A 25,089-nucleotide genomic window follows, 5' to 3' on the forward strand; every position below is an offset into this window, starting at 1 on the left:
GCTCGAGGCAGAAAGGACTCGAACGCAGGAAATGAGGTGGCCCCAGAGCCACGGGAAGGCTGGCGCGGCAGGCTGGGGACGGACCCCCACGGAGGACGCTTCGAACCGCACCGTGGTGCCGGCCGTCCCTGCCGTGACCAGGAGGCTGCTGAGTGGCTGCTGCCCCGCGGTTTCAATTTCGAGCCGGATACTTTCCGTCCGCCTCTCCAGATGCCTCTCCAGCGTTTTCCGCGCTGGCCTCCCGGACTGCGTCCGTGCGCTGCCTTGCCTCTGGCTTCCGTTTGGACTTGGCCGGTGGGAGGCCCCGGCAGGAGGGAGCGTGGGGGAGAGGGAGCGAGGTCGGGGGGGTTTGTACTCCAGGGCCGCCCCTCTGCGGGGCCACCGGGGTCGGAGGGCCCCTCTACCACACCCCTGGCTGGCGGATCTCTCTCTCTGGGCTCTGGTGTCCACTCTGGCCTCTGCCCCGTCGGGCCCTGGGGTCGTGATAACTCGCTCATGTCGCTAGTCTTGGGCTGTGGCACCGTCTCTTCTGTGTTCCCTTAACCCGGCCCCGGGAGGCGCTTTGTCCAACACGCTTCAGTTTCCCAGCGTGGATGGGCCATCTCTGCCAGGACGTGACGGTGCACCTGGCCCGGGAAGCAGGGGACGCAGGGCCACGCCGTGCCCGTCACACCTGCCCCAGCCAAGCGTGCAGCTGCCCGTCCCCACCATGCTGCAAACTGCCTCTGCCTCTTAGGCTGGTACCTCTGTGAGCAACGACAGCAGGTACAACAGTACCTGCCTCGGAGGCCGGTTCCAGTAAACTTAAAGCCCTTAAGGGGCGCCTGGGTGGCTCAGTCCTCTGAGCGTCGGACTTCAGCTCAAGTCGTGATCTCACGGCTCATGAGTTCGCCAGCTCCCCGTGGCGGGGAGGTGGGGGTCCCTGGCCTCAGTGGCTGGCTTGGCTGGTGCTGCCACTTGGAGATGGGGCGACCGCGAGGGACTGCTGGGTTTGCGAGGCGGGGAGGGGAGAGGGAGAGAAGGAAGAAACGGCAACGCTGCGTCTCCTGCGAGGCATCTGAGGGCCCGGAGGTGTGGCTGGGTGGTTGGCGCTCCGGGGGCAGAGCTTTCTGTCGGGGCCGTGGAGGCACCAGGCCCTGAGGCCCAGGGAGGAGGAAGCTCCCTGCAGACGCAGCCCAGCAGGCCCTGCGGAAGCCGCAGGCCCAGAGGAAGTGAGCAGCGTGGGGGGTGGGGGGACCCTGCCCTCCCCCGGCCCCTCCAGCCCCCAGGGTAGGAACTTACTTTTCTCTGGAAGCCGGTGATCACCATTTGAACTCCGCGGCCTTCATTTCATGGCAGCCAGGTGAGTCTCAGCTCCCGGGAGCCCTGGGCTCGGGGCTCTCTGCCCGTCTGTAATGTTCAGGAGCGAGAGGGCGCAGAGGGAGGGCTCCGGGGGTGGGGGCTTGTGGCGGCCGACCCCAGAGAACACACCCTTAGCTGAGGGAGGGACTCGGGCCAAGCAAAGCCCTGAGCCCCTGTGCAACCCCCCCCACCGGCCACCCACGCGTAGAGAGGCGCATTTCCTCCCTCCCGGGGCCAGACAGATAGAAGGGCACGATCCCACCTCCCCGGTAGCCAGGTGGACAGTCTCCCTTTCTCCGCACCATCTCCCCTGAGCGTCATCCGGCGTGGGGGGGGGGGGGGGGGGGGGGGGAGAAAGGCCACCCCGTTTCAGATGAAGAAACTGAGGCCCAGGGCGGGGAGGGGCTGCCGGGGGAGGGGAGATACCCTGAACAGAGCTGGGGCAGACACCCCCTGTGTCCGCTCCACTGCCTTCGGTGAGCTCTGAGTCCGGCCCTGTCTTGTAAAGACCTTTAGGACCAGGAAGGGAGGGGATTCGCCCAAAGCCACGTAGGGTGAGGAAGAGCAAGCCTGGAACCCGGGCCTCCTCCTAACCCCCAGGCAGGGCTCTTTCCTCTTCTCCGGCCACGTCCCTCGAGCCGAATCCTGTCCAGAAGGAGGCTTGGGAATTCGGGGGGCAGGACCGGTCCCACAGCTGTGGTCTCCCCCATCCTTCTGTTCGGGATGGGGCCTCAGAGGTTCCCCGCGGGCCGGCTGCTAGAGCGATGGGGTGGCCCTGCCGGTGTCCCCATCTTGCCACAGCTCTGGGTCCCACTGCTGTAGCCAGGTTTCCCCGGTGGGGGGGGGGGGAGGGGGGAGGGCTGGAGCTGCCCCCCATTCTGTGGCCCCCATGTCTTTTTGGGGCCCGAAACGCTGGGGAAACGCGGGGAGCCGAAGAGGAGGGCAAAGCTGCCGGCTGAGCAGGAGAGGAAGTGAGCCCTGGGGCAACAGGAAGGAGGCCGGGCTGGCTTCTCCAGGGGCCCCGTCCCGCGTGGGGTGAGCCCGGCCCCTGCCCAGAAGGAGCACACGAAGGGGGCCACACACACCCCTCGCGTGCCGGCCCCTCCCATGCTGACGTGCGCAGTGAGGCCCCCAAAGCGCAGAGAGGCTGAGCCCGCCGAGCCCCACCGTGGACAGCCTCGTTCCGCGTCGGGCCAGGAGGGGCCAGGCCGCCCCCCGAGAGCCAGGCCCCCGTGGACTGGCAGCCGAGCCTGGGGGATGCCGCCATGCCAGCGTGGTCCCCGCATCGGAAGGCTGGTGGTGGCACTCCGTGCCCACCCGTCTCGGGCTCAGGGACCTGGAAGGGGCAGATCCAGTGCCCCCCTCGCCCTGCCCCCGTGGGAACTCAGGCACCGTAGATGTCACCCATCCGCGGATTCGCCTCCCCCAGCCCTGCCGTACGCCCACCCCGGGCATCCCTCTGGAGCTTAACTCCAGGGTTTCCCGGATCTTGACAAGCCCTCAGCCGCGGGCCTCCCTCCACCCCTGCGTCCTGCCAGAATGGGCCCCACGGCCTACTTCTCATCAGGGAGACCCGTCTCCTTGCCTAGGCAGCCCCCGCCCACTCCCCGTGCCTCATGGTCGGAAAGGAACCACGGCCCAGAGCCAGCGCGGGGCTCCTCGGATGGTGATGCCCCCCTGTCCCCTGCATCCCCCAGGGCCGGCAAGGCAGAAATGGAGCCGGAATCCTTGTACAACCTGCTGCAGCTCCCGAAGGCGGTGGGCCGGCCGGCGGAGGAGGAGCTCCCACAAGGTGCCGGGCCCAAGTGGGGCTGGGGGTCCGCGCAGGGCGGAGGGGCGGGTCTGCGGGCAGGTCCGGGCCCTGCCTTGCTTCCCAGGTTGTTAACTGAACACCCAATTTGTGCAGCCCCTGCCTATGCCTTCTGCTTTATCCTTGACAACTCCCACCCCCGCTTCTGGAAACTTTGGCAGGTACCCCCATACCGCTCATAACCACACATCTCGCGTTTGAGGATGACACTGGTAACGCGATATTAACTGCTCCTACGTGCTGTGCACGTCCTACAAGCTGTACCTCGTTTATCGCTCTGAGGGTAGGCGTTCCTGCCTCCCTTGTATGCGCGAGGAAACTGAGGCCCAGTGAATAACGTGGCAGTGGCAGGGGACTCCGTTAATGCGGTGGAGCTGGGGTTGGGAACCCAAGGAGGGGAGCCCCAGCATTCCGGTTCCCCTCCCGCCATGCCCTACTGGCAGATATCTGCAGAGATCTGACTTGGCAAGGGATGGGGGTTATCGATCTGCTTCCTTCACTCGTGTGGGTCCCTTTAAATAGTGGGTGGGCATAAGGGCGCCTGGGTGACTCAGACTTTGGCTCAGGTCACGACGTCCATGAGTTCAAGCCCCGTGTTGGGCTCTGTGCTGATAGCTCAGAGCCTAGAGCCTGCTTTGGATTCTGTGTCCCCCTCTCTCTGCCCCCCCTCTCAAATATAAATAAACATGAATTTTTTTCATGTTTATTTATATTTGAGAGAGACAGAGACAGCATGCGAGTGGGTTGGGGCAGAGAGAGAGGGAGGCACGGAATCCGAAGCAGCTCCAGGCTCCGAGCTGTCAGCACAGAGCCCGATGCAGGGCTCAAACTCACGAACCGTGAGATCGTGACCTGAGCCGAAGTCAGAGGCTCAACCGACTGAGCCACCCAGGCGCCCCCCAAAAGTTTTTTAAAAAGTGGGTGGGCATAGGACGGGGCAATTCAATGGGTGTGGGTCCCCCACTTAACAAGTCTGTTTTCTGAGCTCGGGGAGTTTGTGGCCACTGCCCCTGAAACCTCCCTTCCCAAGGAGATGTTTGGAAAGGACAACGCAGGTACCCAAAGCTGTCAATCCCCCTCTTACAGAAAAGAGGCGAATCAGGAAGCAAGCCAAATGTCCCGCTCAGCAAGGGCGTTAAGTGAACTCACTAGAATTTATGGAACCTTTAAGACATAAATATGATGACGGAGGAAAAGTGTGACATCATTGAAACGTAAGAGCAGAATGCAACTTGAGCTAGACCCTGTGAATACAGCCTGAATTTTAAGATGGGCGATGTGGCCGAGAGACCCCAGAGCAGCGAGCGAGACCCTGGGGGCCGGGCGGGCATTGCCCAGAGTCGAGAAGCTGACTTCCTTAACTGCCTGGTGCTCTCTGTTTATAGATGGTTTAACGCTGGAAAGCATCACGAGCAAAACTGCCATTAGCGGTGGGGCTGGGTTATTTGAAAAAATATTTATTTTGTGTTTTGCAGTGGATTTAGAAATGCTCAAAGTACTGGCAGGCACAGCTGGAACATGGGATGATTCAGAGCGGCAGGAAACCTGCTCCAGGAAGGAGCTGGCGGGGGGTGGGGGTGGGGTATCGCCGGAGGCTTTCACCCACCCACCCGCTCCCCACACATCGGTCCAGAGACTGCCCGGGCCCAGCGTGTTAGATGTCCCCGCCTCTTGTCAGGAGATACGGGGCCGGGGAGAACTTGAAGGTTTTCAGATCATCTAGGAAAAGTCTCCAGCCGCGTCGTGGGAAGACAGAGGCGTTGCATTTTGTGAACCTGGGCAAGGCAGCGCCCCCCGTGGTGGCTCAGTTTCCCCCATGTTCATCGAGACTAGATCCTCTCGGCCCTGCCATTTGTGGGTGCTGCGAGTCTAAGGCTTCGGGAAGCCGCTGACCAGAGGGGTCAGCCAGGGTGGTCTCGGCGTCCTGCCCGTGCCAGGGAGCCAGACAGACTGGGCTGAAATCCGCCGTGGCCTCCTGGTGCCCGGCCCCTGGGCTCGTGCGAGCCCCTCTGCTTGAGTACGTGGGTGGAATTGCCAGGTAAAACCCAGGACACCCAGCTAACATTTGAATTTGAGGCAGGAAACGGTTTTCCAGGCGAACTGTGTATATTGTTGTGCCTGAGGATGAGCTGGTGCTCATGAGGGGAACCAGAGGGAAGGGCATTGGGGGGGGGGCTGGAACAGCACGGGCAAAGAAAGAGGTGTGGAGGACGAGGCGTGTCTGGGAGGACCAAGTCACTTTAGATGTTTGATGCTCAGGGTGTGTGTGTGTGTGTGTGTGTGTGTGTGTGTATCTACTACTGTGTGTCTGTGTATCTGTGTGTGCCTGTGCGTGTGCACGCGTGTGTATCAGTGACCGTGTCTGTGGATCTGTGTGGGCGCGCGTGTGATGCAGCAGGACCCGATTCCCCGGGTGTCGAGGTGCCAGGCTGCCCAGCCCCCCCCGCAGGGACCCCACACGCGTGTCATGCTCGCCTCTGCTTCCAGGAGAAAAGAAGAAGTACCTGCCACCCACCTCGCGGGGGGACCCCAAATTTGAAGAGCTGCAGAAGGTACAGCTCCTTCCGCGGTCTCCCCCCTGCTTTCTCTGGGGGCAGCCTTTCCGTCCCCTTGGGGCGGGGTCTGTCCCGCTCCTCCCCTCTCTGACCTCAGCCTGGCGGGTGGTGACCCTGCAGGTCCCCGGGAGACCTGTCAAATGGCTACATGAGGGAACATTTATTGAGCACCGACTGTGTGCCTTTACGTAGATGATCCCCACAAGCCTCACGACGGTTGAGAGGGCTCTGCCGTCCTGAATCCCGTGGAGTGAGTAGGAGGCTCAGAGGGGTGACCTGGCCTGGGGGGGACACAGGCCGGCCAGCAGAGTTTGACCCAGGCCCCAAAGCTTGTGCACTTGCCCCTGCTCGGCTGCGCATGGCAGTGGAGAGCTGGCAAAATGGGCAGAACGGGGGGTGAGTCACCCGGGCCCCCCGCGTCTCTCCTTGGCTGGGAGGCTGCCGCTGCACCTGCTGGACCAGCTCGGTATAGGCAGGTTCAGGCCTCCGTTTTCGTCTGCCTCATTGCTTCAGTCTCCATGTGGCCTTTCTGGTGCCTCCTCCGGGGAGGCCTCCTGGCCTGCACCACCTTCCATCCCCCCAGACTGTGGCCGTTTTCCCGTGTCCCTTCCTCTCTCCCTCCCGTTCCCCGGCTCCCTCCATCCCACCTTCCCCACCATCAGGCACTGGGACCCGAGGAGAACCAGCGAGGCCCTTCCTGGAAACCTGACGGGGTGCCGACACGTCTTAGTTGGGGCTCCTCCTGGAGCTTACCCTGAGAAGGATTTGGGCGCAGGTAGTGAGCCAGGAGGAAGGAAAGCAAGTGGGGGGGCCCCTCCGGGAGCAGGTGCAGAGACGGAGTAGCTGGGAGGTTGGCTCCCAAGTCCGGAGGAGCCGGCGCTGCTCCCTTAAAGGCACGGGGCCCTGCTTCCTGCGCTCCCGGCCTGTTGAACCCGGGCGGGGACGGACGCCCTGGCAGAGGTGCAGAGGGGAGCAGGGGTGTGTGCCTCGGTCGTTGAGTCTGGGGGATCAGGCGGGACCCCAGCAGCCCCTGTGTGGGTGTCCTGGGGCTGGTGCCACGGAGCACCATGAGCCAGGCGGCTTAAAGCAAGGGGAGTTGAAGGTCTCCCAGCCCGTAGGCCGGAAGTCCTCAATCGAGGTGTGGGCAGCGTGGGTCCCTCCCGGAGGTTCCGAGAGGGAACCCATCCCAGGCCTCTTGCCCGGCGTCAGGCGGCTCTGGCGCCCCTTGGCGCCTAGACTCGCCACTCGGGTCTCTGCCTCCCTTGTCACGGGGCCTCCTCTGTGTTTCCAAAGTCACGTCCCTCCTCTCCTTCTGGGCTCTCCCAGAAGTGCCTACTTAGATCCAGGTTTCTACCAACCGCCTCTTCAGGGCAATTCAGGCCTTTCCTGTCGAGGGCCTTCAAAACTCTTCCCATTATCCGGTTCCACGGCCACCTCCCCGCTCTCAGGTACTTGTTATGGTGGCCTTCCGGGACCAGCACCTTGCACAGGACAAACAGCACCCTGCCCCGCCAGGGCCCAGGTTCCTGCTGAAGAGAAGCAGAGGGTCTTTGGGAAGTCAGACTGAGAGGGCAGGGAGGGCTTCCCGGAGGAGGTGACGTTTGACCTGGCCTTGACGGATGGTATAGGAGCTGGCAGGTGGGAGGAGGGCCTCGCGGGTCAGAGCCGAGCCAGGTGGGGGACCCGGCGAGGAGTGGTCCCGGGTCAGCCATCCCCTTGGGGTCTTCAGGTGCTGATGGACTGGATCAATGCCAGGCTCCTCCCGGAGCACATCGTGGTCCGCAGCCTGGAGGAGGACATATTCGACGGGCTCATCTTGCACCACCTTTTCCGTAAGCGGCTGCTCCCAGGGTACATGGGCCTGGGCCCCAGCACACCGCCCCCCCCCCCCTTGGCCCCTTCAGGCCCCGGGGGTGGACTCCTCAACAGCCGCCCCCTCCCCGTCGCCGTTGTGATGTCGGGCTTGGTCTGCGCACCTGCCTTCTGCCCACAAAGCCGTGAGGTCCCAGAGGGCAGGGGTGTGCCCGATTCTGGTCCTCGGCTGACCTGGGGCCTGGCTCAGCAGCGCCCTTTGTGGGACCCTTGGTAGTTGGACAGAACGATCCTGCCAGCCCCTTCCGGAGCACCTGCCAAGGAGCAGGTGTGGTTAATCCTCAGAAAAACCCTGTCCTCTTACCATCCCCATTTTATGGATGAGGAAAATGAGGCTCGGAGAGGCCTCGTCACTTGTCCAGCGTCTTGCAGTGGGGAAGGTGGGGGAGTCAGGGTCTGAGCTTAGGAGTCCAGGCCACCCTGCCTTGCGAAAAGGAAGTGCACGTAGCTGAGCAGAAGGCTAAGGTCAAGGTGAGGTGGGCCAGTGGAGGGCGGCTCGGAGGGCCGGGGCTCGCTCGGGTCACAGGGCTTGTGGTGGTGGAGGAGGCCTGGGGGGGGGGGCACGGTTCTCACCCCTCCCTCCCTGTCCTGCCTTTCTCGGCCTCTCCCCCCGATTCCCTCCTGGGCCCTCTCCCGATCTGCCCTCAGAGACGCTGACTGGGCTCCGGCTGGACGTGGAGGAGATGGCTCTCACGGTCCCCAACCAGAGGCGCAAGCTGGAGGCCGTCCTGGAGGCGGTCAACCGCAGCCTGCAGGCAGAAGATCAGCCGCTCAAATGGAGCATGGACGGTATGTGGGGCCTCGGCTGGGGCGGGGTCCCCGGGAGGGCGGGGGAGCCTGGGTCCCTGTGCAGCACTGGCCTCTTGTTTCCTCTGCCTCTGGGTGGGGGCACCCTGGGGGCTTCCGGGGAGCCTCCCGTGCAAAGTCGTGCACCCCTTTCAGGGCCAAGAGCCCTACACGCTTCTGCGCCCCGGAGGTGTCGCCGCAGCAAAGCCCGCGGCCGTGTAACGGCATAAACGCGGTCAATGAAGCCCCTACTGTTTGAGTTCCAAGCACCATGAGCTCCCACGTATCTCGTCAGATGGGTGCTACCGGTCTCGTTTCGTTAATTGATTTAAGCTCTACCCGCGGTGCCTGCTTTGGAGCGAATGGGAGCGAGCAAAGCCCCCACTCTGATCTCCGCCCCCTCCCCCATCTTCCAGATGAGAAAACTGAGGCTGAAGGGGTTGAGTGCCTTCTCCGAGGTTGGGAGGTGGTGACGTAACAGTTTTCAAGCCCAGTTTTTGTTGGGTTGCGTGCCTTCACCGCTGCATTTAACGTCCCGCTTTCAACAACTGATGGGCGTAACGTTGGCCCTGAATTAAGCCACACTCATCTGAAGCCAACGGTTTCTTGCACTGGGGCCCCCACTGTAGGGCCTCGAGCGGCTCAAAACTGTAAAGAGTGGCTGTCTCTGTGTCGAAAGCCCCGTCCACTTGGGGAATTGTGCCCGTGGGCTGTATTTGCAGAGCAGGGTGATGAGAGCACAGGGTGGCTATTTTGGGTTCCGAATAAGTATCTCCAGCCCTCTGCCTTCCAGAAGGCTGGAGGCAGATCTCCTTGGTCTTCAGAGGGTTGTTGGGACAATATGGAGCCCTCCGTGTGGCCCCAGGTATCGGTGGCCCCTTCCGCTCTGACCTGTGCCCTCTCCCCTCCCAGCCATCTTCAACAAGGACCTGCTGGCCACCTTGCATCTCCTCGTGGCCCTGGCCAAGCGCTTCCAGCCCGACCTGCCCCTCCCGACCAACGTCCAGGTGGAGGTGATCACCATGGAGGTACGGGGCTGGGTGCTGGGGGGACCCCTGTGTACAGGCTGAGCATCTTGGGTCCATATCACCGTACTCTGGATTAGGGGGTGCTGCGTGGGGAGGGGCTGAGCCAGGGTGTTTTCTTAGGAGCCTCAAGATATAGCACATCCCTCCAGGACTGCAGAGGGGCCTGGGCTGGAGCTGTGGGTGGAGATACTGAGAGTCCGTGGTGGCGGGGGGCATAGGGTCACATGGTCACATGGTCACATGGGCCATAAGTGGTCATCTATCTGTTCATGGCCTTTCAGGAGCCTTCATAGTTTTGGCCCGGGCTACTGCGGTGTTGTCCCTCATTCACCAACAATGGCTGTGACCGTGCAAGGGAGCAAAGGGACCTGCAGGGTCCCCTTGCTCTAGCACGTGCACAACTGGTGCTGAAGCCCATGTCCCCGGAGCCCATGGCTTCTCCCTCAGGCAGAGTCTGAGCATCACAAACGGGGCCCTCACCTTCTCCTGCTCCCCATTACTCCCTCCCCCAACTTCTGAGTGCCTGGATGAGCCATGGGGCTTCCCGTCTTGGAGCTTACGTTTCACTCAGATGAAATCATTCTTACTTCTTTCAAAACCGTTGATTAAAATTCTCCACTAAGCAGTGTCATGACTTTGTTTATACTTCTGATATAAATCAGAGGTGACTTCATTCCTTCATTCCTTCACTCATTCACTTATTCATTAATCCATCCACCTACCTATCCACCCATCCATTTACCCATCCATCCATCTATCCCTTCACCATTCATCTATCCATCCACCCATCCACCCACTCATCCATCCACCATCTATCCACCATCCACCCACCATCCATCCATCCATCCATCCATCCGCCATCCATCCATCCATCCATCCATCCACGCATCCATCCACCCACCATTCCATCCATCCATCCATCCACCATCCATCCATCCATCCACCCACCTACCCACCCGCCAATCCATCCATCCACCCATCCATCCATCCATCCATCCATCCACCATCCATCCATCCATCCACCCACCTACCCACCCGCCAATCCATCCATCCACCCACCCATCCATCCATCCATCCATCCACCCACCTACCCACCCGCCAATCCATCCATCCACCCATCCATCCATCCATCCATCCACCATCCATCCATCCATCCACCCACCTACCCACCCGCCAATCCATCCATCCACCCACCAATCCATCCATCCATCCATCCACCCACCTACCCACCCGCCAATCCATCCATCCACCCATCCATCCATCCATCCATCCACCATCCATCCATCCATCCACCCACCTACCCACCCGCCAATCCATCCATCCACCCACCCATCCATCCATCCATCCATCCACCCACCTACCCACCCACCCATCCATCCATCCATCCATCCACCCACCTACCCACCCGCCAATCCATCCATCCACCCATCCATCCATCTATCCATCCATCCATCCATCCATCCACCATCCATCCATCCATCCACCCACCTACCCACCCACCAATCCATCCATCCATCCATCCATCCATCCATCCATCCATCCATCCACTATCCATCTATCCATCCATCCATCCACCCACCTACCCACCCACCAATCCATCCATCCATCCATCCATCCATCCATCCATCCATCCATCTGCCATCCATCCATCCATCCATCCATCCATCCATCCATCAACCTACCTACCCACCCACCAATCCATCCACCCATCCATCCATCCATCCATCCATCCATCCATCCATCCATCCAGTCATTATTCATTTGTCATTCAGATCAACACATGTTTATTGACTCCCTGTGAGCCAGGGACTGAGTGAGACTCTGAGGATATCTGGGGAACAAGACAGACATTGTCCCCGTCCTCATGGGGCCCAAGGCTCATGAGCAAGAAAGACAATTGAGCCAGGCCACAGTGATGAGCACCATCCAGGAGCCGCCCTGAGGAGGGAAAGAGGTAGAGTGAGCTGGGTTCTGGGGCTGCGCTGGCCACTACAGTCTTTCAGTGGCTGCTGGCGTGGGTCCCCGAGTTTTCTGGGATTACTCAATTTCTTCCCTGTTTTTCTTTCTTAGAGCACCAAAAGTGGTCTCAAGTCGGAGAAGTCGGTGGAACAGCTCACTGAATGCAGGTGAGGGGAGAGTCAGGGCTTGCAGCACAGGCCGAGCTATATTATTTGGGGAATGGGTAACAGGGCCTGAAGCTGGGGACAGATGTGCCCGCCCTTTGTGGGAGGGACCCTCACATCTCGCCACTTCCTCTCAGCCACCAGAGGGCCTCCCTGACCCCTCAGCCCTGCCGGGCGCCTTTTCATCTTGCTGGGCCTCACAGGGCATGGCTCTGGCTGTTAGGCATGCCCCCCCCACCACCAGCTCGTTTGTCCTCTGCACAAAAGCAAGCAGAGTTGGGGACAGAAGGAGCTGTGGCTCCCTGTCATGAGGTCACACTATAGCCATTGTGGGCCAGGAGGAATCTAGACCTGGGGTCACAGGACCCCGATGCCATGTCGCTTCCCAGAGCCTGGTGGCCGAGGGCTGGAGCCAAGGGCACCAGACACCAGCATTTATAGAGCACCTAGTGTGTGCAGGGCGGGAGGCTCTGTCCTTGGGTGTCCACGACAGCCAGCTGCTTACCTTTCGTGCGTCTGGACAAGCAGGTTGCTCCGCTAATGGGCTCTTCCCTCTGCCCTCCTGGAGGTAAAGCCTGGCTCTCTGTTTCAGGCTGCCCTCTCTACCCTGCACAGCTCAGTCCCCTGTTGAGGGCCTTGGTCGCAGGGGCCACCCGGCCCTCCTGGGACAGCCTGACCCGCTTTGGGCCCAGAACCTTGCTTCGAAGGGGTGTGGCTGGGGTGGAAAATTTGACACAAGGTCGAAGACAAACCATTCAGAACAAGAGAAACAGAGTGAAAGAAGCCAGACGCAGAAGAGAGCGTGATTTCATTACACGGGCTCCCAGAATAGGCAAAACCAGTTCACAGCGGGAGGAATCAGGGCGGGGGTGATCTTTGGTGGGGGGGGGGGGAGCGGGGGCGGGGGAGAGCACATGGGGGTGCCGGGAAAGGTCTGTATCTTGTTGGGTGCTGATCACACAGGTGCGTGCAAAAAACGCACGCGCCTTAATCGTACAATTTGTGTGCTTTCTTGTATACCGCCCACCCGAACTAAAACAACAACCACAGAAATGACAAAATCCAGACACAACTAGGTGTGGAAGCCTCCAGGGTGGGGTGTGGGCCTCTTTCTGCCCGCGCCCTGCGCAAGGGCCCTGCCTGCTTACGAACTGCAGGGAAGAAGGGAGCTCGCCCGTTTCTCTGTCAACCTTGCTAGTGCTGAGTCTTGTCGTAATAAGAAACTACAGGTCTGAGGATATTTTTTAACCACGTGTTTACCTTTCTCCCCCTGCAATTGTCCCTTTAGCACAGACAAGGACCTAGCTACCAGTGAGTACTTTTCCCACCGGGTGTGTGTTAAAACAGACGGGAGGATGAAGGGTCACTTGCTGGGTGTTCTCTGCTCTTGCCTCTGCCCCCCGCTACTTGTATCTCGAGCCTTCTTCTGCTCCATTTGTCCCTTCTTCTCTCCGTCAGTCTGTCCCAGGATCGGGCTGTTTCCTCTCACGATACTGCTCGAACGGCAGGGAGAGGTTTACAGTTCCTGCCGGTGGTCATGGTAGAGTTGTTATGAACGTGTGGGCTCTGAAGCCACATGGCCCGGGTTCAGACACTAACGTGTCCTCTTGTCAGCCATGTGAACTTGGGCAAGTGACATAACCTGTCTGTGTCTCAGCTTTCTCATCTGTAAAATGAGATTAATAATGGCACCCACCTCTTGGACTGGTGAGGAGGGTTAAAAGATGATTTGTGAATGTGTTTAGCCCAGAGTGGGTGCCCCATAGTGACTGTGCAGTGGTGTGGCCACTTTTGTGACAGACATCTTCCCCTATTGAGAGATTGGTCCATCCATTTCTTCTTTCATTCATTCACTCAGTTGGCCTAGTTGGCTGTTCATCCATCCATCCATCCATCCATCCATCCACCCACCTACCCACCCACCAATGTATTCTTCCATCCATCCATCCATTCACCAATCCATCTGTCCATCCATCCATCCATCTACCTACCCACCCACCAATCCATCCATCCATCCATCCATCCATCCATCCATCCATCCATCTATCCATCCACCTACCCACCCACCAATTTATCCGTCCATCCATCCATCCATCCATCCATCCATCCATCCATCCATCCACCTACCCACCCACCAGTCTATCCATCCATCCATCCATCCATCTATCCATCCACCTACCCACCCACCAACCTATCCATCCATCCATCCATTCACCAATCCATCTGTCCATCCACCCACCCAACCACCAATCTATCCATCCATCCATCCATCCATCCATCCATCCATCCATCCACCTACCCACCCACCAGTCTATCCATCCATCCATCCATCCATCTATCCATCCACCTACCCACCCACCAACCTATCCATCCATCCGTCCATTCACCAATCCATCTGTCCATCCACCCACCCAACCACCAATCTATCCATCCATCCATCCATCCATCCATCCATCCATCCATCCACCTACCCACCCACCAGTCTATCCATCCATCCATCCATCCATCCATCCATCCATCCATCCACCTACCCACCCACCAGTCTATCCATCCATCCGTCCATTCACCAATCCATCTGTCCATCCACCCACCCAACCACCAATCTATCCATCCATCCATCCATCCATCCATCCATCCATCCATCCACCTACCCACCCACCAGTCTATCCATCCATCCATCCATCCATCCATCCATCCACCTACCCACCCACCAGTCTATCCATCCATCCGTCCATTCACCAATCCATCTGTCCATCCACCCACCCAACCACCAATCTATCCATCCATCCATCCATCCATCCATCCATCCATCCATCCACCTACCCACCCACCAGTCTATCCATCCATCCATCCATCCATCCATCCATCCATCCATCCACCTACCCACCCACCAGTCTATCCATCCATCCGTCCATTCACCAATCCATCTGTCCATCCACCCACCCAACCACCAATCTATCCATCCATCCATCCATCCATCCATCCATCCATCCATCCACCTACCCACCCACCAGTCTATCCATCCATCCATCCATCCATCTATCCATCCACCTACCCACCCACCAACCTATCCATCCATCCGTCCATTCACCAATCCATCTGTCCATCCACCCACCCAACCACCAATCTATCCATCCATCCATCCATCCATCCATCCATCCATCCATCCATTCACCAATCCATCCATCTATCCACCAATCTATTTGGCCATCCATACACCAGTCCACATCATCCACCCACCCACCCACCCACCCACCAAATTACCCATCTGTCCACCCACCCACCAATCCATCTGTCCACACACACCCCACCAGTCCATCCATCATCCATCCATCCTAACATGATTTTTCTCCCTGAACCCTCCCCACTTAGAACACAGATCTGTATGGGCAGGGGGTTCCATGAGGGGTGCTTCACCTGCAAAGGTGGAAATAATGACCTTTGAGGGGCTTCTGAGAACAGGCTGAGGGAAGATGAGTGGGAGAAGGAAGGGAAAGGGAGGTGCAGGGAGGCTGGCCAACGTGTGTGTGTGTGTGTGTGTGTGTGTGTGTGTGTGTGTGCAGGGCAGCATGAGGACATGGGGTGTTGCTCGGGGGGCAGTGTTTGTCAGGGGGCAGCATGAGGGTGGGTCACATGGTGAGGGGAAAGGAGCCGGACCTCCCCACCACCCCGTCTAGCACATTCATGCTGTTCTGGCTCATGTCAACCGAGCACACATTCGCCTCCCCGTTTCCTGGCTCCTTCAGAGACCCGATTTCCCTGGCCACCCAGGCCAAGGGGTCCGAAGGGACTGGTGTCTCCACCATGATTCCTGGTGCACGATGCTATCTGGTGCTACCTTTTCCCTTTCACTAATGAGAGAACCGAGGCACAGAGAGGTGAAGTGACTTGCTCAGAGTTGCACAGCTGCTGAGCATCAGCATCTGAAGGTAAATCCTTCTAGCCAGCTTGGGCACTCGGTGCCAGAGGACCCATCTTCCCTGGGGAGATGTGTTGGCTGCAAATATGAGGAGGGCTGCTTGTGGGAAAAGGGCATTTGGCTGAGGACTCGGGTGTCTGAGGCGGGACAGGCCCGGGGCTGCCAAGATGCCCCCTTTGTTCCTAAACCAGGCAGGCGTGACTCAGCTGCTGAGGGTGCTGGCCTTTGGCACGACGCGGGGCTCCGTGCCCTCATTCTGCCAATCCAGGAATGCGGGGGAGGAGACCCGCGGGCCAAGTGTCCGTCTGGGGCTGGGCCCTGCTCGGTCACCTACGGCAGCTCCCTGGGCTCCGTGGGCCTGTGGGTGGAGGGGGGGAATGGGGACGAAGGAGAGAAGCTTTCCAGGGGGAGGAGCGGTGGCTGAGCAGACGCACAGGCATCCACGGCAGAAAGGATGACCTTTTTTTGTTTTGTTTTATTTTTAAAGTTTTGTTTGTTTATTTATTTAGAAAGAGAGAGAACACGAGTAGGGGAAGGGCAGAGAGAGAGGGGGAGAGAGAGAGAGAGAGAGAGAGAGAGAGAGAGGGAATCCCAAGCAGGCTCTGAGCTGTCAGCACAGAGCCCGATGCAGGGCTCGAACTCACGAACCGTGAGATCATGACCTGAGCCAAGACTCGGATGCGTAACCGATGGAGCCACCCGGGTGCCCCAAGATGAAGTTTATCGAGGTCCTACTGTGTGCCCAGCCGCCGAGCCAAGTGCGTTATCTGGTACCAAATCTCATCTTTGCGAAGACGCCTTCTAGTAGGTATGATCAGCCATAAAGGGCCAGAGAGGGCAGGCGACTCCCCCTGGGCTACACGGCCAGGGGCGCAGGGACAAAGACACAGGCCCGTGTTTTAATTCAAGAACCGTTGCGATGACACTACGCCTCTCTGCGGACGGGGTATTCTGAGAAACTTGTATGGAAATGCGTCCCTGTTTGGCGCAAGGATAATAGCATCGTAATGAGGTGTTTATTGGATCTGTCTGCAGACGACGTCTTTGATGAATTATTTAAACTGGCTCCGGAGAAAGTGAGCGCTGTGAAGGAGGTAAGAGAGATCAAAGCTCCCAGCCACTCTCCCGCCCGTCTGCCTCGTGTCCTGGGGGTGCAGGGGAAGGGGCAAGGCCCTCGCTCCTCCACAGCACCTGCTGTGCTTCGGGCGCCATGCGGGGGGGCTTTCTGTCCCCCCCTCCCCCAAAGCGGAAGGCGGAAAACCTGAGCCCCGGGCCCGACGTCCGTGCTCTTCCTTGTGTAGGCCATTGTGAACTTTGTCAACCAGAAGCTGGATCGCCTGGGCCTGTCTGTGCAGAATCTGGACACCCAGGTAGGGTCTCAGGTGCAGGGTCCCCGGGTAGGGCAGGGTCGCGGGGTGCAGGCGGGGAAGAGGGTCCTGCGGGGCACGGGGAGCCTCGATCCGCCCCCGCGGGGCCTGTGATGTGTCACCTCTTGGAGACCTGGCGCCTCTCCGATGGCGGACGTAGCTGGTAGGTAGGCAGCCTCACCCACCAGGGACACCGTGGGGATCTCGTGAGGCAGGGACCGTGGGTGTGTTTTACGCAGGGGCTCATCTATGCCGTGGGAGCTCTCCTGGTGTCATTGCGTCTGCTCACGGCTTTGAGCTAGCTGCCGGGCGTTGTCTTAGGTTCCGCCACAGCCCTGAATCTGTGGGCCCCCCGGCTGCTCGGCCCCCCGGGGCTGACCTACACCTAGTCCCCGCGTGGGGCAGGAGCCGGATCTTGCACGCTCGGCATCGGCCTTCTGCGGGGGGCCACGGTTTTCCGTGAGGATGCTGTGCACCTGCGATACTCCCTCAGCACGGAGGGGAGCGGGGAAGCCGACGGGCTGGTCGCCGGCGCGGGGCCTTCTGGCGGTGACGGAGCCCCCTGGACACCAGACACATCAACCCGCCGTGGCGGGGTCGGCGCTGGGCCAGCCGGGTTCTGCTCACGCGCCACGGTGGCGGTGGGGGAGGGAGGCGGAAGTCAGGTCTGGTCCCTGGTGGACCGAACGACTTGTGGTGACTTCAGCCAGAGGTGCTGACTTCTCAGACACACCCTGACGTTAGCCAGAGACGGACGGGGTGTGATCTGCTCCCGTGCCTGGTTTCTAAAGCCAGTAAAGCCCTCACTATGCGCCAGGCTCTGCGCACTCATTGACTCCCCCTGACAGTCCCCGAGGTGGGAACAGATACTGCCCCGTTTTATACAGGAGGACGCTAAGACACAGAGATGTTAATTAACTCGCCCAAGGTCACACAGCGATAGAGCAGAAGACCTGGGATTCGAACCCAGGGTGCCGAGGCCACAGTGTGTCCTCATCACCACGTCACATGGTGGCCACGTGAGAAGCCTGTGTGTGATGTGGCTTGGTGACGTGGCAGGGCGGACATACGAGGCTCGGAAGCCAGGTGGACACGTGTGGCCCCTGGGCTTCAAGGACACCGCCTCCACGTTGTCTGCACGGCCTTGGTTTGGACTTCTGTGGACCTCGGACCCCTCTTCTTTTACAACGAGCGTAAGGATACGAGCCTCGTGGACCTGGGAGTAAAGATTCAAGACAAGCGGCCCCCGGAGTTGACTCCGCTCCCTGACACGCTGTGGACACGCAGTAGACGACGAATTGGGGGTTTCGGTGTCGTTCATGTGGGTGTGAACAGGTTGATCCTGTGGACGTCTCTCTTCCTCGATGAAATCATGGCGCTTGGAAAATATTGGCTTGGGTGACGATGATGTGTAGAGACTGTCGGATAAAGGGGTAGTGGAAGCCTCTGGTATTTCGGGGATATTACGGGGGCACATCAGCAGGAAAGATTTCAGGCCAAACGAATAACGGCGAAACAGAGCTCGTAGGAGGGAATTCTGTTAAGGACGTCGAGCTCGAGGGGCGGTTTTCCCTCCAACATCCAGTCTTGCGTCTGGTATCTTTGAAGAGATTGAGTAGGTTGATATGAGCTTACGATATGCGGGTGGCGGGGCGACGCTTTGTCCCTGAGCGTACAGACAGCGCAGACGGAGATATTAATGTGGCGGCCAACGACACGAGCCCACCGTGCTGAGGAATGATGTTACGCTCGACTCCGTTTTCTCCTGTGCCTCTGTCGCTCGAGGAGCGGGGTGTGGTTTCAAAGGCGACATCCGGCTATCTCCCAGCTAATGGAAAGACAGCTTATTTTATTGGGCGTGTGCTTTGCGCCAGGCAGTGGATAACTGCTTCCTCCCTGCCGCCGCCCATGTTTACAACACGCGGCAAGGGGCAAGGTTGGGGGTGTCGTCCTTGAGTCGCAGAAAGGCAGCCTCCCGCAGCGCCACTCCGCCCGCCGAAGGCGGCGCGGGACCCGTGCGGCCTCTGCCCCCCGTGCTTCTCCTTTGCAGTTTGCAGACGGGGTCCTCTTACTCTTGCTGATTGGACAACTGGAAGGCTTCTTCCTGCACTTGAAGGAGTTCTACCTCACTCCCACCTGTCCTGCGGAAATGGTGAGTTCTCCAGAGGTTTCCTTGAGGGTCTGTTCCTGAGTGGACAGACTTGTGAAATTGACAATACCAGTCTCCTTATTCACTTCCAGGTGAAGTGAAGCATGGAGGGGAAGTTTGGTCATCCACGTGTCTACGCATCCATTCACCCATCCATTCAATTCATTCACCCATTCACCTGCCTGGCCATCCATTCATCTGCCTATTTATCTTCTCATCCATCCACTCATCCATCCATCCATCCACCCAACCATCCATCCATCTATCTATCCATCCATCCACCCATCCATCCATCCATCCATCCATCCATCCATCCATCCATCCACATACTCATCCATTCATCCATCCATCCATCCATCCACCCAACCATCCATCCATCTATCCATCCATCCATCCATCCATCCATCCATCCATCCATCCACACACTCATCCATCCATCCATCCATCCATCCATCCATCCATCCATCCACACACTCATCCATCCATCCATCCACACACTCATCCATCCATCCACCCAACCATCCATCCATCCATCCACCCATCCATCCATCCACCCATCCATCCACCCAACCATCCATCCATCCATCCACCCATCCATCCATCCACCCATCCATCCATCCACCCATCCATCCACCCAACCATCCATCCATCCATCCATCCATCCATCCACACACTCATCCATCCATCCATCCATCCACCCAACCATCCATCCATCCATCCATCCATCCATCCATCCATCCACCCATCCATCCATCCAGCCAGCCAGCCAGCCATCCATCCACCCTCACACCAATCCATTGACTTGCCTATTTGCTTATCTGCCAGTTCATCCACTCACTCACCTGCCTGGCCATCCCTTCCTCTGCCTATTTATCTGCTCATCCATCCACCCACCCACCCACCCACCCATTCATCCATCCCAAAGAAGGAATTCCGTCCCCTTTGGCACGGCTGCGTCACCGGGGAGGGTGAGAGCCACAGTTCCGGGGTTGGATCAGACCTCGTGGCCTGCCTGGGGTGGGGGTGGGGGGCCGCTGGACTCCATCCTGGCTTGGCCGCCCCCCCTCCACACACACACACACCCCGGTCCCTTCCTCCAGGCCCCTCCCCACACATCCACAGCCCTGTCCGTCCGTGTCCCACCGACTCCTGGTCTCAGCGTCACAGCCTACCCGCAGCCCGGTTCTCTCGCGTCTCCAGGCCTTTTGCCCAGACGGCTCCTCTGCCTACCCTGCCTCCTGCTTCGTTCCCACCTGCTTAGCCGGGCTGTCGGTTCCGACCACCTCCGTGGCTCATCCAGGCTCCTCGGTGTTTCATAGGCCCCCGAACCACAGCTGTGCTCACATCCTACTTCTGGCCTCACCTGGCCCTTTACCCCATTTCATCCCCACCCTGCACCCCTGCTGGGGGACAGGGCAGGGGTTGTGTCTCCATTCGACAGAGGGGAAAGCTGAGGCCCGGAGAGGCTCTGGGGCTTGCCCAGGACCACTCCGCTGCTCAGTGGCAGGTCTGACACGAGCACTGGCCTTCTGACCCTCAGCCTGCTCTTCTCCCCCTTGCACCACGGAGACGCGGTCTTCAGTGGGCACGGCCTCCACCTTCCCAGGAGGCAGGAGCGCGCTTGACTAGAAGATTGATTCGGGGCTCAGACTCTCAAGGGCTCGGCTCTAGGGTGAGGAGCTAATCGGCTGGAGCCATGCAGCGTTTGTGGTTCTAGAGGTAGGAGCAGGAACAGTGGGCTCACTGTTTGCCTCCAAAGCCAGAGCCTTCTCCCGGTTTCTGGGGAGTCAGGATGAGCCCTAAGGGAGGCAGAGGGGGTGTGAGCCTCTCCGTGGCCAAGAGGGAGTCTTGCCCGAAGCTGCCGGAAGGCTCAGGAGGGTCAGAACCCAGCCGGGGCGGTGGTGTTCGCCCTGCACCCAGAAGGCAGGACACGGAGGCAGGAGAAGGCAGGAGAGCGGAGAGGCGGATGGAGAAGTGAGGGCCACACGCAGGCCAGGGAGCCTTGGGAAGGGGCGCAGAACCAAGACCCGGGACGGCACAGGGGTCCCCTCTTTGTTCCTCGGCTGTCGGGCTCCATGGGGACTTCAAAGCCTCCTCCCCGCAATCGGCACCCTCACAAACCCCATTACGAGCCAGGGACAAACGTCCTGACTCCTCACGTCCCCGGGTGCCGTCAGCCTGCTGAACCCACCGATTTTAGAACCAGCTTCCCGCGATGAGCCACATTCCACACAGGGGAAGAGAAGCGGCCTCTGAGCTCAGACCCCCCAAGAATGGATTTTTACTGTGGGAGGTCTCAGCTGCGGGAGGGTGTGACCAAAATGCCGAGAGGTCATTAGCTGAAGAGGGCGGGAGCGCCAGCCCTTTGCCGACGGTAGGACACCCGAGGCACCCTGATCTTGGCGGAGCGGCCCCTCCACGTTGGCGGTCTCCTTATCAGCCCTTCCTGGCCACCCGTGTTTTCGAGAGACTGTCATTCCTTTCGGGAAGACGAGCTCTAGGGACGGAGGGAGGGAGGCGACGGTCTGCTCTGCTGTAAGCAAAACACCAGTTCCGGGAATCGTGGGCCTCCTCCCACGTTCAGTTATTTCTCCCCGGGGGGATTTGAGCGCATCCTCCTGGGTTACAACCTTCCCCCCGCTCCGTGCAACATGGTGCCTCTGTCACCATCTCACCGTGCACGGAAGCGAGGTGACGCTTAGGGGGGAGCGCGGGAGACGGATCTGGAGCCTGCGGCAGCTCCGCGGGGCTCGGGTCGAGCACGGGCTTGACAGGTTGAAGCAAGTGTGGTCGTTCTCGCAGTGTCGATGGTGGCGGTTCTCAAAGCACAAATTCCATGGGGGCAGGGAGCGGGGTGGGGGGTGATTTTGCCCTTGTCGCACAGCCAGCCCACAGTAGGTGCTCACAATTATTTTTTAAATAAGGGAATGGACCAAGTGTTTCCAAAACACTGGTCCCCTGAGGGGCCCCATGACAACTGGATCCTACGGTCAAATAACTTGGGCAACCACACGTTGTCTGGAAGGTTCGCAGTACGCCGTAGACAGTCAAGGCTCTGAGAAGTCCCGCAGCGAAGGATTTCCATCGTATTTTTAGCTAACCTTTCCCCAACCCGTTTGGTCACAGACGCCCTTTCCCTCCATGCCCTGGGTCATGCTCTGGGAGACGCCGGTGTGGAGAGTGAGTCCATCAAAGGCAGGGCTGGGAGGCGGGAGAGCACTGTGCCGAGGGTCCAGTCTCAGCCTCTCATTCTGACGCTTACCTCGTGGGCAGCCGGTGACTAGTGTTCACGATGAGAATGTGAACAACGGCGGCCCTCATTTTTTCAGAATATTCCGGGCTGGGGGGAATCCTTGGGGACACAGTGACAGCAGCGAGCAATGGAGCCGTGACCTGCTCCCTCTGAGACTTCCTACCTGCGTCCGCACGGCCCCAGTGGTGTGTCCCACCTGCCCGGGGGCCTCGGCACCACTGACAGCCTGGGGCTCCTCCTGACCGGCTACAGCGCCGCCCCTCTCCCACTCTTGCGTCTCGGACCCCCCACCCCCCTGCCCGGGTCTCTGTCCATTCTCTGCGGCAACACCTCTCCCCGTGCAGAGGGACCCCACAGACGGCCCGCCTTGTCCCCGCACAGCCTGCCGCGACCAGCCACCAGGGAGCGCTCCGCCCCTTGCCCCAGGTTGCAGCGGGAGTCCTGGGGTGGGGGGTGGGGTGGAAGGTTCTCCCCGGCCCCGCCCAGTGTCCTCGGACCAGGACGGGGTAACCCACACCCCGCCCTCCCTCGGGAGAGCTCTCTTAGGGGCTTCGAGCCCCGTCCAGGTCGCAAGAGTCCTCCTACCCAGAGCCACTGGGAGGCCACCGGGCTGGGCCGGCTTCCCCAAGTGGCCTTGCTCGGCTGTTCCTCTGCCCGCTGGGCCTCTTGGCCACCGGTGAGGTTGCCATGGGGACCGTGGGAAGCAGGCCGCGCGGCGGGGATGGGGCCGCATGGCTGGCCGCCAGTCGAGGCCTTCCGGGGCCCACGGTCGCCCTGTCGGGGGCCGAGACCATTGAAGGGAGGGCCTGCTTGAAGTCACAGTGAATGAGGGGTTTAGCTGCCTTCAGACCTGCTTCACCCCACCCCACGCCGTTGCCGTCACCCCACACCATCTCCTTCTAAGACACCAGGCTGCTGCCCCAAGAAGGGAAGGGACTTTTTGATCGTATCGAGGCCCCAGGGAGAAACTAGCCGTGAACAGGGAAATCTCCGCTAACAGAGCGTCTCTTCAGGGCTCCCCAGGGCGCCCCGCCCAGCATCCCGGATCGGGACACGGGGGAAATGGTGGGGACCCCGCTCTGCAGGGGCGCAAGGCAGGCCGGGGGAGCCTGGAGGTTGCCCGGCGACCGAGCAGGGGTCTGAGCCCAGGTGGGCCTGGGCAGGGGCGCCGCTCCAGCCTCCAGCCTGCTTTGCCCGGACTTCAGAGTGAGACGGACCTGGTTCTGACGCTCTCCGTCTTGTAAGCTCAGAGGAGCCCCTTGGCCACTCAGAACCTCAGTTTCCCCATCTGTGCGTTGCCCCTGGAACTGAGCTGCTTCTGGTGGCGTCTCCGTTGCCCACAGCGTTGGGGCTGCATCAGAAAAGGTCGGGATAAACCCCTGGCTACGTCCCCTCCCTTGGCAGTACTTACCTCTAGACGTCACCTCCCCCAGGAAGCCCTCCCTGACGTCCGGACTAGATGCCCCTCGCCATAACTGCCTTTCCCACTCGGGGTGGACTCCTTGAGCGGTGGGCGGGCCTGGTACTTGGGGACCAGCACCTGGGTGGAGGCTCCCTCATTTTGCCAACATCTGGTGGGGTCTTATCACAGCTGCACAATGTCACCCTGGCCCTGGAGCTGCTCAAGGACGAAGGCCTGCTCAGCTACCCCATCAACCCCGAAGGTGAGGGTGCGGCTCGAGGGGGTGCCGCGGTGTCAGGGGACAGCATGTGGCCGTGCGGTCCCCTTGCGTGGCATGGCAGACACCGAGCCTCTTCAGGGACTTCCTATGAGGGGGTGCGGTGCCCACAGCTTCCACCAGCCCCAGTGGGGGAGGGGTCACAGGGAGAGGAGACCGGGGATTGGGGACCCTGGGGCAGGCTGTCCCGACAGGCGTGGGGGGCACCGGGGTGCAGGGGAGGAGCAGGGAGGCAGGGCCACGCGAGGGTCCTGGGACTCAGGCCTGGCGTGACCAGCTGTCCCGTTGGACAGGGATTCCCCACCCCCCGGGTTTAGCACGGAAGTCCCGTGTCCCAGGAAGCCACTGGGTCCCGGGCAACAGTGGGACGGTGGTCACCCCCTCCCCACCCCCGCCTAGGCCTGACCGGCTGTCCCGTTCTCCTCTGCCCTGCAGACATCGTGAACAAGGACACCAAGAGCACGTTACGCGTCCTCTACAGCCTGTTTCGCAAGCACAAGCTGAAAGAAAACGCCGACAGCACGCCCCGTGGATCCCCGAATTAACTGTCACTGCCCCCCCAGAGCTGCTTCTCTGAGCCTGCTTGCAGGACCCAAGGGAGGGCCCAAGGGCCACAGAGGGACCTCCCCCACCATACAGCCCGCTGCCCTCTGTTTCCCTGTGTGTCTGTGGCACGCCTGCCCCTTCCCCCCATCCCTGATCCGTGTTTCCATCCGAATATCTTTGAATTCACTAGGCCTGGATCTGTTTTGAACCAACCTCTGGCCTCACTCAGTTTACAGTAACTAATGTAGTTCTGGGAGGGATTGGGGGAGCCTGCGGTGCCCTGGGAAGGACCCTTCAATATGCATAAGTACGAGCTGACCCCCCAAAGCAGTTCCCCTTTCCGTGGGGCGGGGCGTGGAAGGTTCTCAGGGCCTCATCTCTGAGGGCATCCGTGGGAGCAGCGAAGAGACCAATGATGCTGACCTTCACTCGGGCTCCTGCGTCCGACTTTGGGAGCGGAAAGGACTCTCAGGTGTCAGGGCTGAAGATCGGAGGCCCCAGCCTGCCTCTGTCTCAGCGTGATGGGCCCCGGGATCACCATCCAGAGGCAGGAGTCTCACCTGGCCCCCAAACCAAGCCCCTGAGCCCCTTGGGGGAAGTTAATCCACTTACTTGCCAGAGGAGCCATGGCCCAGAGCCACCCCTGCAGCTCGATGGTGAG

At 60.1% G+C, this 25,089-nt stretch overlaps 1 protein-coding gene across 1 annotated transcript; it reads left to right on the forward strand.

The window, feature by feature from the left end:
* The first annotated feature begins 986 nt into the window (after positions 1-986).
* On the forward strand, positions 987-24,640 carry PARVG (parvin gamma). The gene is made up of 13 exons (XM_042948078.1): positions 987-1,342; positions 3,039-3,133; positions 5,639-5,703; positions 7,436-7,538; positions 8,227-8,367; positions 9,277-9,392; positions 11,463-11,518; positions 12,804-12,826; positions 16,470-16,528; positions 16,736-16,804; positions 18,852-18,953; positions 23,795-23,867; positions 24,318-24,640. The coding sequence occupies exons 1-13, from the start codon at positions 1,332-1,334 to the stop codon at positions 24,425-24,427; spliced, it is 1,023 nt and encodes a 340-aa protein (XP_042804012.1). The 5' UTR covers positions 987-1,331; the 3' UTR covers positions 24,428-24,640.
* Positions 24,641-25,089: the final 449 nt, after the last annotated feature.

The sequence above is a fragment of the Panthera leo genome, chromosome B4, assembly GCF_018350215.1.
Source record: "Panthera leo isolate Ple1 chromosome B4, P.leo_Ple1_pat1.1, whole genome shotgun sequence".
In the NCBI taxonomy this organism is placed as follows: Eukaryota; Metazoa; Chordata; class Mammalia; order Carnivora; family Felidae; genus Panthera; species Panthera leo.

Coding starts and splice junctions, on each gene's coding strand:
- PARVG (XM_042948078.1), top strand. Junction 8,368..9,276: donor GCTCAAATGGAGCATGGACG/GTATGTGGGGCC, acceptor CTCCCCTCCCAG/CCATCTTCAACAAGGACCTG. Junction 16,805..18,851: donor TGCAGAATCTGGACACCCAG/GTAGGGTCTCAG, acceptor TCTCCTTTGCAG/TTTGCAGACGGGGTCCTCTT.